The sequence below is a fragment of the Panicum virgatum genome, chromosome 5N (assembly GCF_016808335.1).
Source record: "Panicum virgatum strain AP13 chromosome 5N, P.virgatum_v5, whole genome shotgun sequence".
NCBI lineage: Eukaryota > Viridiplantae > Streptophyta > Magnoliopsida > Poales > Poaceae > Panicum > Panicum virgatum.
In genome coordinates this window covers 46,406,292-46,421,752 of record NC_053149.1, presented here as the reverse complement: position 1 = coordinate 46,421,752, position 15,461 = coordinate 46,406,292, and the positions used below count along the sequence as shown (strand labels likewise).

Genomic DNA, 15,461 nt, shown 5'->3' with positions numbered 1-15,461 from the left:
TTCACCCATATGAAATAAATACCACTTATGATCAAGTGCAGTTTCTTGTTGTGGTTGTCTTGCTTCTTCCATTGATTCAACTTGTTGGAGAACAATTAAGATGCCAATATGAAATTCTTCTCCAATGCTTGCCTCTATTTTGGATCGTTGCTTGCTCTAGTTTCATACATCCTTTTGATTAGCTTCTACTTAGATACTCCTTGATGTCCTTTAGATAACCACTTTCGTTGTGTGAGGAAGGAGAAATGAACACGTGCATAAAAATCATTAGCTGCCTGGATCCACTGAAATCCCACTTGTGCGGACCGTCCGCGAGTGCCCTGCTGGCACCTTTTGTTCTGCATCGGTGTAACCGAAACCGATCGGTTTAACCGACGCCATGCGGACGTTCCACGTCCACTGGTTGGACTGTCCGCTGTTTATATTCTGATTTGGACAGAGCAGAGTTTGTCTCTAGGCAGATTCAACTTATCACAGACGGACCGTCCGCATGTCCTCTGCGGATTGTCTGCTGATGCCCTATTCTCGGTTCAACCATTGCCCGAACGGGCTGTCCGCTGCTTCTGGGTGGACCGTCCGCCTTACATGAACATTCTCTGTAGAGCCTTTGAAGAGAATTTCAAACCTCCTGCGGACCGTCTGCCTCGTACCCACGGACTGTCCGCTCTGAACTGTCCAGACTCTCCAGAAAACTAGTGAAAAACCTCGATTTGAATTTTGAAGTTGGGACCATAGCTCATAATTTAATTCCAAACCATTATGAAAACCTTGAATTCATTAAGTCCAATTATCTCTTGGACTTAAACTTCATTTATCTTTGAGTTTGATCTTGATCTTCTACTTGGAGTACCAAAATGTATGCAAAAAATACTTCACAATCAAATGACCTTGTACCCCTTCATGTCATGCTTCTTTCTCAATTCAAAACCAAACTTATGACTCTCAACTAGTTGTAAATATATTTCCAACTTGAGAGCCTTTCAATCATAGTGACTCTTCAAAATTCTAGTGTTTGTCACATTTCTGGCAGATTCTGAACTTCTGAATAAAAATTCCATAACTCTCAAAGTACAGATCGAGTGACCATGAAATTTGGTGGCAATGTGCTTTAATAAGTCTTCTAGCAGCTTGTAAAATTTTAGATTCATTCGACTTCATATGAACTGCTAGCAATTAAATCTTCCACATTGCTACATGCTGAAAACTGCTGCACTATAGTTGGCAAGATCCTCTCCAAAACTAAAGCATTCTTTATCCAATGTTCATCAAGTTTCTACAGAAGCTAAGATCATAAGTGCAGAGCATGAATACCAAATTTCATACCAATATAATAGGTTTTGATCACTCAACCATGACTATCATGACAGTTCAACACAGATTTTCAATATTTGAACATACTTTCATATTTGAGCCATTCTTTCTTGAATTGAACCAAACTTGAACTCAATTTGCAAGAACACTCTCACAAAACATATATTCATTCAAACCACTTGCTAAAAGATGTCTCATGAATTTATCCAATATAAATCAATCCAAACTTGATTACTTAAACATTTAATCCATTCAAACATCTCATAGCAAGAAATATGTGTATATTTCCAATTCAATCAACTCATATACACCCAAATGAGATTGATCGACACATTATCATACCTTGATAGCTCATAATCATCCAAAAACAAGAATCAACTCAAATGTTTGCAAGTCATCAAATATGTCCAATGAATCCCCCACAACTAGATAATTGCATTTGTATGTTGAAAGCACTTTTGACTTCATTTACTTGTCATGACATTAGAGTTTGGTGGATGCAATAAGTTTCAATTTCTTGATTCAACCATGAGATCAACAATATGAATTTCATTTGAATCAAGTCTCCAATGCCTTTGGTACCTACACACATTCATCCACGTTTTGATGGTACCCAAACTAAGGAACATGAATAAGCCATGTGTCCCCTTTCCCGGCATAAGTAGCATCTTCTCTTTTATTGAGCCTTTTCTTCCTTTCTTATTTGATGCTTCTCATTGCCTTGCTTCTCATTGTTTGTTTGAGCCTTCTTCTCAAGTTTGTTTGGGCAACCCGAAGCTAGGTGGCCCAATGTTGCACAACTATGGCACTTGATGTGAGCAATTTTCTTTATCTTCTCTTGAATCTTATTCTTGCTCATCATCTTGGCATCTTCGATATGCATTGGATGTCTTGCTCTTTTTTCACTCCTCCTTGTTCTCTTCTTCTTCATCTTCAAGTCATCAACTTGATCTTCATGATTGATCTTGACTTGATCTTGGGGTGTCTTCTTTTGCTCAACTTGTGGCTTTGGTTGAGATTCTTGTTGCTTCACCAATTGCTTGGTTGGGCACATTGAGGTGAGGTGACCCCAAGTGCAGCACTTAAAATATTTGATATGTTTAAGCTTCTCTTCTTCCATCTTCAACTTGAGCTTTTCTTTGTTGGTGCAACCATTTGCAAGATGTCCCATCTTATGGCATTGAAAGCACATGAAATGAGAGAGCTTCATTTCTTCTTTCTTCCTCATCTTCCTATTACATTTCTTTTTGCCCCATTTCTTGCCTTTGACTTTGCTCTTGTTGGAACCAAAGCCACCCATGTTACCGAAGCTTCTTTGATTTTTGATTATGCTTTGAAGGGTGACTTTTGATTTTGTCAACCTCTCTATATTGTTGCTCAAAAACTTAACTTCATTTTTAAGCTCATTGTTCTCCTTCAAAAGGTTAGTCTCACAAGACATAGAAGTAGAACAAGCATTTAATTGTGAAGAATATGGTATAGACAATAAATTATCACAAGGGGTGGATACATGCTTCTTGTTTACACCACAAGGGTTAGCAACATTTTGCAATTGATCCTTTGACCCATGTGATGAGCTCTCACTAATTTTAATTTATTCATTGAAAAGCTTATTAGTGAGTAAAGCATAATCTTGTACCAAATTTTCATGTGCAACACTAATCTCCTCATGAGTCAATTTTAGCTTCTCATTTGAACAACTCATGACATAAAGTAGATATTTTTGTTGTTCACATGTGTCTTTGAGAAAGGAGTTTTTTTTTTCCAATTTGGTTGTTTTAGCTAACACTTTCTCAAATAGTTTGGTCATGCTTGCATATCTACTCAAGAGCTCCTCATATGAATTAAGATCAATCACATTGCAATTTGATACTTTGTGTCACCTTGTGACATGAAGCAATGTGGTGACGAAGATGAGCTTGAAGTAGCAATATCATCCATGCATGAACCAACTTGATCATCAAGTGTGCTTGGAGTAGAATCATCATTTGCAACACTTGAATCATTATCATCAATCTTGTCAAGTGAGATTGTTGTAGATTGATCATCATCATCACTTGACCATGGGGTGGAGCAATCTTCCACAACCACTATGTCGTGGATGTGCTCATCATCCACATGCACTCCCTTCTTGGGCATATCATCATCATCATCATCATCATCATCATCATCATCATCGAAGGTCGCCCCATATTTCTCATTGAGATAACTCCAAATCTCGTGGGCGGTTTTCATGTCCATGACCTCACAAAGTATGCAATCATACAAAGATCTAAATAAGATGTTAGTAGCTTGGATGTATAGATCTATACATTTCTCTTGTGTTTGAGTTAGATTTCGTTCATCTAACACATGAGAAAAACCTACATCTACCATCCACCACATTTGAGAGCAAATAAACTTAAAATTGCATATCATCCAATTTTTCCACTGTGCAAAGTGTGTGCCATAAAAAATGTGTGGACACTCAACATCTAGCCCATAAGTCGTCATCATCTTGGGTCGGTAAGGACCACAAATGAGAGAGCACGGCTCTGATACAGCTTATAGGGTCGAGATGGCGGACTAGAGGGGGAGTGAATAGTCCTTTCTAGAACTTAAAATGTTGCCGGCTAATCAAAAAATGCGGAATTAAACTAATCGGTCTAGCCAAGACTACACCCCTCTATCTAAAACTTGCACCTTACAAAAGGATCCTAATTGAGTAACTAAGGTGCCGGGCTAGGTAGAGCTTACCTACACAATTCTAGTTTGCAAGGTCACACAAGGCTATGCAACTAGTTCTTCACACACCGGGGGAGTTCCTACACAATTCTAATGAGCAAAAACACAAAGCCAACCTAAACTCACTAGATTCACAATGGACTAGACTACACAAATCAAATCCAAAGGCTCAAACTAACTTAGGTACATAGACTAAGCAAAGTCACTAACAAGGTTACACAACCCAATTAGTCACGCAAGAGTGCTACTTCTATGTCACACAAGTAAGAAAGGAAACTAGCAAGCTAACTAATTAAAAGAGCAACTACACAAGCACAAGATATATATGAATGTAAATATACGGTTTGTGATTTGAAGAATGCAAACCACCGAGAAGGGTAGACAAAATTGACACGGTGATTTTTATCCCGAGGTTCACTTGGTTGCCACCAAACTAATCCCCGTTGAGACAAGCTCCAAAGTTGCCGCTGATCCTCTTGCTAGTGGTGACTCTCAAGTCACACTCTCCCACGTGGAGTGCTCATACCGAGCTCTAGCACATGATCTGACCGGACCACTTGTTGCTCTTCAAGCCTCGCTCAACTAGAGTTGCTCTTCGCGGCTCCCACGGGGTGAGCACAATACCCCTCACAATCTCTTCTCCGAAGCACCGCGCAAGCTTCTTGCGGGCTTCATGACGGAGACACACCACCAAGCCGTCTAGGAGGTGGCAACCTCCAAGAGTAACAAGCACCACCGGCTTGCAAGACAATCACCTAGTGCCAAACTCTTGCAATCTCTCAATGCAATGCACTAGAATCACTCTCTCACAATCGGATCACAATCTTTGCAAGCAAAAGTGAGTTAGAGGGCTCTCAAGCACTCTCACACAAGGACACCAAGTCCCCAAGGTGCTCAACCTCTCAAATGGCCGGCCACCACCTCTATTTATAGTGGGAGGCTCCAAACTAGCCGTTACACTCAAATCCCATGAAAACTGAGTTTTTGCAGACTGTCCGCCCCACAGGGCTCGGACGGTCTGCCATTTCAAATCCAATGGCTATATTCTCAATAAATGCTTCTCGGAGTTGACCGTTACAGCCCGGGCGGACGGTCCGCCTAACAAATGGTGGACGGTCCGCAATTCATTTATACACCCCCATACAGAAAGACTAAGTTTCTACGCCCGTTTCAGTTTTTAAGGGCGGACCGTGCGCCCCCTTGGACCGGACGGTCCGCAGTTCATTTTGGACCACCATCCAGAGCCAAGAACAGTTCTGTTCGAGCTCAAACGAGACAACGGCGGACCGTCCGCCCCCCAGAAGCGGATCCATACCCTAGCATCCCGTAGGGCATGGATGTGTGGGGGGTCGGCGGCGGCGGCGTGTGCTGCAACTCCATGGCGGTCAGGCGCGCCCGCACGCACGTTGTCCAGCTTGTCCAGGCGGGCGAGCACCTTGGTCATCTTGGCGGCGAGCCCTTCGATGGTCGGCGGTGGAGGTGGTGGCAATGGGTTCTTCTCTTCACCTGGCATAGCTGATACCAGGTTTATAGGATCAACAATCCTACCGCGGCTGCATAGGTTTTATGGATGCGAGAGAGAAGGGCGAGGCTTGGGCAGTTGCCGGCGTATGGGCGCCGTGACTGCGAGGGCGAGAGATGGCGGAGGCGGCGTCGAGTGTGGCGTGCCCGAAGGGGAGAGGGAGCAGGAGGGTTTGGGGCGGCCCCTTAAGGCAAAACCAAGATTGATTCTCGGCCTAAACTTTTTCAATCAAGAGTACGGATATTGAACTTACAAATGGCCCAAACTATGGAAATTAAACATCTAAAAAAGCAAAGATTGTGGTCCTCTAGCCGCTTACGCGCCGCCTACGGCGCTGGTACGTGATCCACGCTGGGGCGGGCGGCTGCTCTTGCTTTTGGGCCGGCTTCTGGGCCCTAACACAAACATTGCCATCCTCAACCTCCTCAGTTTCTGTTTGATTGTTCAAACTTCCATTCCTCTTCTCCATCCCGTTTTCACTGCCATTACGAATAGAGTTGAATAATCAATAATAGAGGAGAATAATCACATGCATTAATCAGATGTAAAAATATTTGGATCAAAGTGGAACAAAATATTAATTTTTACTATGTACACCATACCCTGTTTTGCCAGTAGCAGGAGTGCCATCATAATCAGTTGTCTTGTGAGAAAGCTCTTGCTCAAGTTTGGCCAAATCAGCTGCAATACTTTTACGCATCCGCAGACAATTATAATATTTCGTGTTTGCCCCAACGAGATCATGTCGTATTGAGTCAAGAGTGATAGTAGCCTCTTTTGCAACACCCTTGTTACAGAAAGCTTGTTAGCACAAAAGGATCAACACAAAATAAGCAAGTAAAATTCAGGATGGAAAAGGTACATACCATCATGGCACCTGAGACTGCTGCATATTCAGAGCCTTTGTATAGCATTAGATTTGAAGCAAGGCGACGGATCTTATTGCCTATGGCGACCACACTGGTGTCAAAACCATGACTCAGCAAGCCTCAGTCTTAATAGACTTGGAACCATCATTTGCAATGGGGGCAAAAATAGGTTAACATTAAATAATTACTACCAGAATTAGATAGGCCAAAGTTTTGTAAAGTTTGTAAAAGACGTACCAGGCAAGGCCGCAGCTGCAGCAGGGTATTCACCCTCTGAGTTTAACACAACCGTTACACGTTCCTGGATCTGACTGCACATCCTCATATCTTCCATATTGAAAATGCAAATGCAGTAACCCACAAGTTCTTGCTCTACGCTGATACACTATAAAGGGTGTTTTCGCAACAGAGGAAGCAATTAGTCGGCAACTGGAAAAGTGGGGCAAGCCAAAGTTTTGTTTGCGAAGCAAGGAGACCTTACCAGGTTGGCTGCAGCACGCAGTGTTTCTTTGCTAGCTGCTTTGTCAGCATTGTGCTGATAATACTCCTCAAGGTATGTCTTGTATTGATCCCAATCAATGGAACCGTTAAGTCTGGGCAGCAACCTTTCCCAACCCCATGCTCTCTTAAGAAGATCTTGACATGGCAGCGACAAATGAGAAATAATTATATCCAGAACCAAAGGATGAAAATAATGCACAAAACAGAGAACATGAATCATAATCTATCAACAATAAATAAATTCTACAAAAATCAATCGAAAGACCATACAGTGCGAACAAGAAAAAGATCCAAAACTTTGTGGAAGGACATGAATCAAAGGACAGCACAGCACATCCCCATTCTTACAGAGAACACACTAGACGCAGCTCCATCTTCCTCCTGCGCACGGCCGGAGCAGGCAAGTTGCCACACAAGCACAAAGCAGCAACAATCCACCACCACTGGCGAAACACCCGGCGATCGTAACAACAATATGCCATTTACGACAAGAACAACAACCCGTAAAACAACCCATTACCGGGGACGCCACAGATCTTCCGCCCATCGGCAAAAAGCTCACAAACCTCATGTCGCCGCCTGCAAGGAAGGCGACGCATCCCCTCAACCAAACCACAGGGGCCAAAACGGAGGAGCAAAATTCCGCATCCCTCCTCCACTAAGCAGCCGTCACCGCCGCTGCCAGGGAACCCAAACCTCAGAAGCCAAACCATCGGCGTGGGAGTGTTTAGCACCATGGGCGGTCCCAGGGCCCGGCGACCCTGGGCACCGGCCCAGGCTCCGGCGTCGATGTTACAATGGGAGCTAGGCATTCGAACATGATCTCGTGCACACGTAATGCACTCTTGTGCCGGAGATAGGAAGAGATTGCCCGGGCTCTAATCTATCCCTAGGTCCGCCACTGTTTAGCACCTAGTCAAAATATTTAAGACTAAATATTGTTAGGTTGATCTCCTTCCTAATAGGCCCAACGGCCTATTAGGCCTTTAATCCGCGCCCTGATCGGGGGCGTCCAACCCTTAATGGTTGGTGGGCCCCCATTGCGCTGCGCTATAAAAGAAAGGTGAAGGCCGACGGCACACGGTACGAGGTTTGCCGTGCGCCGCCAAACCCACCGAAAAAACCCTAGCCCGATCTGAGGGTGCGCAGAAGCAACGGGAAGCCGCCGCCTCTGCGCCACACCACCCGTCGTCCTCGACTCCACTGGCGTCTCCACCGCCGCAGCCGACTCCATCCCGCCGTCGCCGCTTCCGCCCTCGACACCGTCGCCCCGGCGTCGACCTCTCTGCACTGCTCGTCGCCGCCTTTGAGCGGATCTCCATCAACGAACCAGTGATGGCCGGACCAAACTCCTCTGCAGGCACTGAAGGTCCTCAATCTAGCTCCTCTCTCTCTTTTCTCTGTGTTACAGTTGTAGATCTAGGACTTTGTTGTACTCAGGTCAAGGAAAAGAGAGAGAAATCCTACTCGATCCGTGCACTGTGTGATCCTAGAAATCTAACAATGGTATCAGTCGCCTACACACGTGTAGATCGAGGTCAGGAAAGATAGTTTCGAGTGCGAATCGAAACAACAGTCAAAGAAAAGCAACTCGATCTCGGATCGAAAAGTTTCAAACCCTATCATTCGAACTCGAATTGATAAAATCAAAGCAAGAACAGATCGAATCGATGGCAAGTCAAACTCAACAGTCAAACCCTAACCCTAACCCTAGAGATCAAAGGGCGCGGGACCTACCTGGTTCGTGCGCCACTGCCGTCGCCGGTGCGTGTGACGCGCTTGCGCCGCCGCTCGCCGGACTTCGCGGCACAGTGGAGCCGCCTGCTCGCTGCTCCGGGACGCCGGGGTCGCGTGTGCGGGGCTCGAAAGCGTGGCTCCGTCCACGGCCGGCTCGACGGCAGCGCGCTCACCCTCTGGCGAGCGCGCGCGCCGGCGAGCAAGCCGCGACGGCGCCGTCCCGCCCGCGCCACCCGGCCACCATGGCCAGTGGCCGTCGCCGCTGCGCAGCGTGGAGAGAGAAGGGGGAGGAAAGAATGAACTAGGGTTTGGGCCACGGCGACGGCGACGCGGTTTTGATTTGGCGAAAACCGCGGACGGCCGTCCGATCGTGATCAACGGCCGCGAGATTGTCTCGCCTCCTGGGCTGGCAGACGGCCCATGCGGGCGGGGGAGGGGACGCCGTGGCGGGCCGATTCGGCGGCCCGGCCGTTGGCTGTCGGGCCTCGGGCCCCAGGAAAGGTGGCCGAGCAGGCCGCGGGCCGGTTTTGCTTCTGGGCCGCCTGAAGAGTGCCTAGTTTTATTGTTTTTTCTATTTTTCCAGAAGCAATTTCAATAGTTTTTTGACTGGTTTTGATTATAGTTTGATCTATATTCAATTTTGCACCAATGTATTTATTATTTAGAGATAAAAGTTTATAGTTTTGCTTCTGGAAATAGAAATTCATACATGTTTCCGCTGCTAAGTTTATATAGTTGCTTTTATACTTTAATTCGAACTAACGAGACAATTAAAATTTAAGAGCATGATTAAAAGGTTATTTTTGAGGATTATGGTATTGTTAATTTTCTGACCAACGTTGTTAATTACAATACTGTAATTTCATAGTTTTTGTGTATTTATTTCTATTTCTGCCCAACGGTGATATAGATTTAATTGCATAAACAGTTGTATGTTCTATTTTGACCAACGTTGGAATTTTACATGCAATTGTTGTTATTATGTTCTCACTATTTTTTGAAATTTTCAGCGGGGGTGAACTTGATGGGATTCATCAGTCACATCCCGACTCTAAAAGGAGACAACTATGGCGAATAGATCAAGAAGGTTGATCTTGCTTTTGTCTGTGGAGAGGTGGATGAGATGATCACCACTCCAAAACCCACTGAGCCACCGGCTCCAGTGAGAGGGGAATCTGACACTGATACTGAGTGGCAGGAAAAGCAAAGGGGCTATGCTCCCATAAAGATGGCATATGATCTCCAAAACATAAAGTGGAATAATGCCAACAAGAAATGTGTGGCAGTGATAAAGAACACAATTGATCCTAACATTCTGGATTCAATTGAAGAGTGTGATTCAGCTGCAGAGTACCTTGAAAAGATAAAGAACCAGTTTACTGGTTCTTCAAAGACATATGCCACACAGATCATAGAGCAGTTGGTGACAAAGAGGTACTATGGCAATGCCGGTACTATAAGAGATCATATCATGGGGATGTGCGCCTTGAACTCCAAGCTCAAACCAATGAACTTGGATCTCAAGGAAGAGTTTATGGTGCACCTGGTGTTCGCCTCTCTGCCAAAAGAGTTTGCAACATTCGTTGTAAACTATAACTCACAGCCAGAGAAGTGGAACATGGAAAAGTCAATCGTCATGTGTGCACAAGAGGAAGATAGACTCAAGAAACAGAATGGTGGGTCTGTCAATTTTGTGCATAATAATAAGAAAAGGTTTTTCCATGCTGCTTCTTCCTCTAAAGCTAAAGACAAAGCCCCTATGTCACAAAAGTATCAGCAACAGCGTCAGCAACAGCGCACTCCAGCACAAGATGAGTGTTTCCACTGCTTTGACAAGGGGCATCGTAAAGCAGATTGTCCCGCTTATTTAAAGATGATAATGGCAAAGAATGGTGAGAATGTAATTTCATTTGTTAATGAATCCCTGTATTTAAAGTTTTCTAAATCTACTTGGTGGATTGATTCTGGTGCAACTGTGCATGTTGCAAATTCTTTACAGGGATTCCGTTCGACAAGGACTACGCAAAGAAGCGAAAGACACATTAAAGTCGCGAACGGAGTACAAGCAGATGTTGAAGCTGTTGGCGATGTCTCCATCGAGCTAGTTAATGGTTTCATGCTTGTATTAAAAGATGTTTTATTTGTTCCTTCGCTTCAAAGAAACTTGATAAGTGTATCACGCTTAGACACAGATGGTTTTGGTTGTCATTTTGCGAATGGCAAATGTGAACTATGGTTTGATAATAATTGTATTGGTGATGCTGTCCTTTACAATGATCTTTATTTATTATCTATGCGTGATAAAGTGCATTCTTTATGTAATGTGAATGTGAATGAATCCTTGTCAGAGAAAGAAACAAAGAAAAGAAAGAGAACTCAAGATACTTCATCGAAATTATGGCACTGTCGTTTAGGCCATATTTCGAGGAGGAGAATTGAAAGATTAGTGAAGAGTGAAACTCTTCCACAGTTAGAGTTCTCTGATCTTGAACAATGCGTCGAATGCATTAAAGGAAAATTTGTAAAGCAAATTAAAAAGGGTGCCAAACGAAGTGCAGGAACATTAGAAATAATTCACACTGATATGTGTGGACCGTTTCCTGTGAAAAGTGTGGATGGCTATGATTCGTTCATAACATTCACAGACGATTAGTCCCGCTATGGTTACATTTATCCAATTAAAAAAAGATCTGAAGCATTGGATAAATTTAAAATATTCAAAGCTGAAGTTGAAAATCAGCTTGACAAAAGAATTAAAATAGTAAGATCAGACCGTGGAGGGGAGTATTACGGTCGACATACCCCTTATGGACAAGTTCCTGCACCTTTTGCGAGGTTTTTACAGGAAAATGGTATGGTTGCCCAATACTCTACACCGGGGGAGCCTCAGCAAAATGGAGTAGCTGAAAGGCGCAATCGTACACTAATGGATATGGTGCGCAGTATGATGAGTTATTCCACATTGCCATTGAGTCTGTGGATGGAGGCGTTAAAAACCGCCATCCATATTCTCAACAGAGTGCCAAGCAAATCGGTGCCCAAAATCCCGTATGAACTATGGACAGGAAGAGAACCCTCACTGACTCACCTACGTGTCTGGGGGAGCCCAGCTGAGGCTAAAGTGTTTAATCCAAATATTGGAAAACTGGATCCCAAAACTGTAAGCTGTCATTTTATAGGCTATCCTAAAAAGTCGAAATGTTTTCGTTTCTGCTGCCCAAACAGACATACAAAGTTTGTAGAAACGAGACATGCTGTCTTTCTAGAAAGTGAAATGATCAGGGGGAGCATGGTACCTAGAGAAATTGACCTTGAGGAGAAGCGGGTGTATGTGCCTACTCCTATGATTCAAGAGCCATTTTTCTCACTACCTGTTGATGCTGCACCAAAAGTTCCTGAAATAGTGACATCAGTACCTTCTTCGGTTGTTGCTGCGCCAACTATTCCAGTTATTATGGTGTCAACACCTGTCGCAACTCCACCCATACCAACAGTGAGCGAAGGTTTGGAACCTGTCATCCAGGAACCGCTTGAACCCGCGGTTGGACATGAGGAGGAGATGCTACAGCCCCCTATGGAAAATGTGCCAGAAGTTGGGGCACAAAATGTGCCACAAGCAGTGGCCCTTAGAAGGTCACAAAGAGAAAGAAGGTCGGCTATTTCTAGCGATTATGAAGTTTATAATACAGAAGAGGTTCATATGGAGGGTGATCCCACTTCATATGAAGAAGCCATGAGAAGTATTCACTCATCTAAATGGCTGGAAGCTATGAAGGATGAGATGAAATCAATGAGTTCCAATGGTGTTTGGGACTTAGAGGAAATTCCTAAAGGAGCCAAAACAGTAGGCTGTAAATGGGTTTACAAGATAAAATATGACTCCAAAGGGAATGTAGAAAGGTTCAAAGCACGACTCGTGGCAAAAGGTTTTACGCAAAGAGAAGGGATAGACTATAACGAAACCTTTTCTCCGATTTCGTGTAAAGATTCCTTCAGGATTATAATGGCATTGGTGGCACATTATGACTTAGACTTACATCAGATGGATGTAAAGACGGCATTCCTTAACGGGGATTTGTATGAAAATGTTTACATGGCACAACCAAAAGGTTTTGTCGTGAAAGGAAAAGAACATATGGGATGTCGCTAAAGAAATCCATTTATGGATTAAAGCAAGCCTCTAGGCAGTGGTATTTAAAATTTGATGAAACCATAAGGAAATTTGGGTTTAAAAAAAATGAGGAGGACAATTGCATTTATGCAAAGTTCAGAAGTGGAAAATTTATTTTCCTGATCCTATATGTGGATGATATTCTACTTGCAAGTAGCGATTTGGTCTGCTACTGGAGACAAAGAAATTCTTGTCCTCAAACTTTGATATGAAAGATCTAGGTGAAGCTTCATTTGTTTTGGGAATTGAAATTCACCGAGATAGAACAAAGGGGTATTAGGACTGTCACAAAAGGCATACTTAGAAAAAGTTCTAAAGAAATATAGTATGCATATGTGCAAGCTTCACCTGCTCCAATAGTCAAGGGCGATAGATTTGGGAAATTTCAATGTCACAGGAACCAGTATGAGATCGATCAAATGAAAGCGGTTCCATATGCTTCAGCTGTCGGAAGCCTACAGTATGCTCAAGTTTGTACACGCCCTGACTTAGCATTTGTTACCGGGATACTTGGCAGATTTCAAAGTAATCCAAGACAGGCACACTGGATCATGGTAAAGAAAGCATTACGTTATGTGCAAGGCACAAAAGGCCTCATGCTAACATACAGAAAATCCGATTCACTTGAGATAGAAGGGTACTCAGATGCGGATTTTGCGGGGGACATCGATGACCGAAAGTCCACGTCCGGTTATGTGTTCACACTTGCAGGGGGAGCTATATCGTGGAAAAGCTCCAAACAAAGCGTCACTGCATCATCGACGATGTACGCTGAATTTGTGGCATGTTATGAGGCCTCGGGGCAGGTTGAATGATTAAAGAAATTTATACCCGGCTTAAGAGTGGTAGACAATATTCAAAGACCACTCAGAATGTACTGCGATAATGAACCAGCAGTGTTTTATGCTCACAACAATAAGTCAAGTGGTGCTGCCAAACACATTGACATAAAGTTTTATGTTGTGAAGGAGAAAATCCAGAATCACTCTATTACACTCGAGCATATAAGTACAAGGAAAATGCTTGCGGATCCGCTCACTAAAGGCTTACCACCCAATGTGTTCGTGGAACACATAGCCGGCATGGGTTTAAGGGAAAGCATGTGATTTCTGGAGAATAAAAAGGGCCCAAAAGATAAAGAATTTGTTTCAAAATAGTGATGTGTGTGGTAGCTGTTGAGTCTATCGGTCTTGGACCGTGATGATAAAGCATGCTCTATTCATTAATATGTGATGGAACAACTAAAGGAAAAGTTCCAGATTAAAGTATAAAGTTAAAGTACAAAGTGAGATCAAGGGGGGGAATTTTAGGTTGATCTCCTTTCTAATAGGCCCAACGGCCTATTAGGCCCTTAATCCGCGCCCTGATCGGGGGCGTCCAACCCTTAACGGTTGGTGGGCCCCCATTGCACTGCGCTATAAAAGAAAGGTGAAGGCCGACGGCACACGGTACGAGGTTCGCCGTGCGCCGCCAAACCCACCGAAAAAACCCTAGCCCGATCTGAGGGTGCGCAGAAGCAACGGGAAGCCGCCGCCTCTGCGCCACACCACCCGTCGTCCTCGACTCCACTGGCGTCTCCACCGCCGCAGCCGACTCCATCCCGCCGTCGCCGCTTCCGCCCTCGACACCGTCGCCCCGGCGTTTACCTCTCTGCACTGCTCGTCGCCGCCTTTGAGCGGATCTCCATCAACGAACCAGTGATGGCCGGACCAAACTCCTCTGCAGGCACTGAAGGTCCTCAATCTAGCTCCTCTCTCTCTTTTCTCTGTGTTACAGTTGTAGATCTAGGACTTTGTTGTACTCAGATCAAGGAAAGAGAGAGAAATCCTACTCGATCCGTGCACTGTGTGATCCTAGAAATCTAACAATGGGAGCTAGGCATTCGAACATTATCTCGTGCACACGTAATGCACTCTTGTGCGGGAGATAGGAAGAGATTGCCCGGGCTCTAATCTATCCCTAGGTCCGCCACTGTTTAGCACCTAGTCAAAATATTTAAGACTAAATATATGCACCACGCGGCGGATCCGGCTTCCCCTCCCCCTCCGGCGCCGACGAGACCCCTGGAGGCAACTAGATCAACCAAACCCAGCCCCAATGCCCAAGAAGAAAACACCAAAGAAGTGAAAATTCCTTAGGTAGATAGATTCCCAACCCAAGAAAACATCAAAGGAAAAAAAATGTACCTCTGTACCGGATTAACGATACCGGCGGTACCCAAAAGGAATCGTCGCCATCCTCCGACTCCGCCGCCTGAGCCCACTCCTCAAGAACAGATCTTTCGTAGTCGAAGTCGACCATTCCTAGCTTCACCGAGGAAGGGGAGGACTCCGACATCTCGGATCAAGGTTAGATCGCACCCAAACTAAACTAGGTTTCGAGTGGAGAAGGCAAAGTGGCAGCTCTCGATTTCGAAAAACTGATGCGGCGGCGTCCAGGAAGGAAAGCTCCGGGGGAACTCTTTGGCAGGGCTCCTCAAGGAGCCGTGGAAGAAGCCGCTCAAGGAGCCCTACCAAACGGTCGCGCTCAAATAGCTTCAGCGGGCGGAGCTCCTCAATTTCCGCCTTTCGGATTGGGCAAGTCACGGCGGTAACTGGCGGCTGTCTATCCTCCTTGCTTCACGCGG

General features: G+C 44.8%; 1 protein-coding gene across 5 annotated transcripts; it reads right to left on the bottom strand.

Annotated features, from left to right (window-relative positions):
• Window positions 1–5,745: 5,745 nt before the first annotated feature.
• LOC120671852 lies at window positions 5,746–15,458 on the bottom strand. Of its 5 annotated transcripts, none has more exons than XR_005673892.1 (6): window positions 15,022–15,458; window positions 6,903–7,062; window positions 6,664–6,811; window positions 6,424–6,560; window positions 6,160–6,344; window positions 5,746–6,036 (listed from the first exon to the last, which is right to left on the bottom strand). XR_005673892.1 is itself a non-coding variant. In XM_039952108.1 (4 exons), the coding sequence occupies exons 1-4, from the start codon at window positions 15,170–15,172 to the stop codon at window positions 6,553–6,555; spliced, it is 462 nt and encodes a 153-aa protein (XP_039808042.1). In that variant the 5' UTR covers window positions 15,173–15,458; the 3' UTR covers window positions 6,358–6,552. The 5 variants fall into 5 exon arrangements, 3 of the variants coding, with proteins under 3 accessions (XP_039808042.1, XP_039808043.1, XP_039808041.1); XR_005673891.1 differs by having other exon boundaries at window positions 6,908–7,062; XM_039952108.1 differs by lacking the exons at window positions 5,746–6,036; window positions 6,160–6,344 and having other exon boundaries at window positions 6,358–6,560; window positions 6,908–7,062.
• Between the last annotated feature and the right edge of the window lie 3 nt (window positions 15,459–15,461).

What these genes read in the sequence shown, in the direction of transcription:
- LOC120671852 (XM_039952107.1), bottom strand. Translation starts at nt 15,172, where the DNA reads ATGTCGGAGTCCTCCCCTTCCTCGGTGAAGCTAGGAATGGTCGACTTC. An exon ending in ATCGTTAATCCGGTACAGAG is followed by an intron (nt 7,063 to 15,021) that starts GTACATTTTTTT and finishes TGCCATGTCAAG; the next exon opens with ATCTTCTTAAGAGAGCATGG. An exon ending in TGCGTGCTGCAGCCAACCTG is followed by an intron (nt 6,812 to 6,907) that starts GTAAGGTCTCCT and finishes CACCCTTTATAG; the next exon opens with TGTATCAGCGTAGAGCAAGA.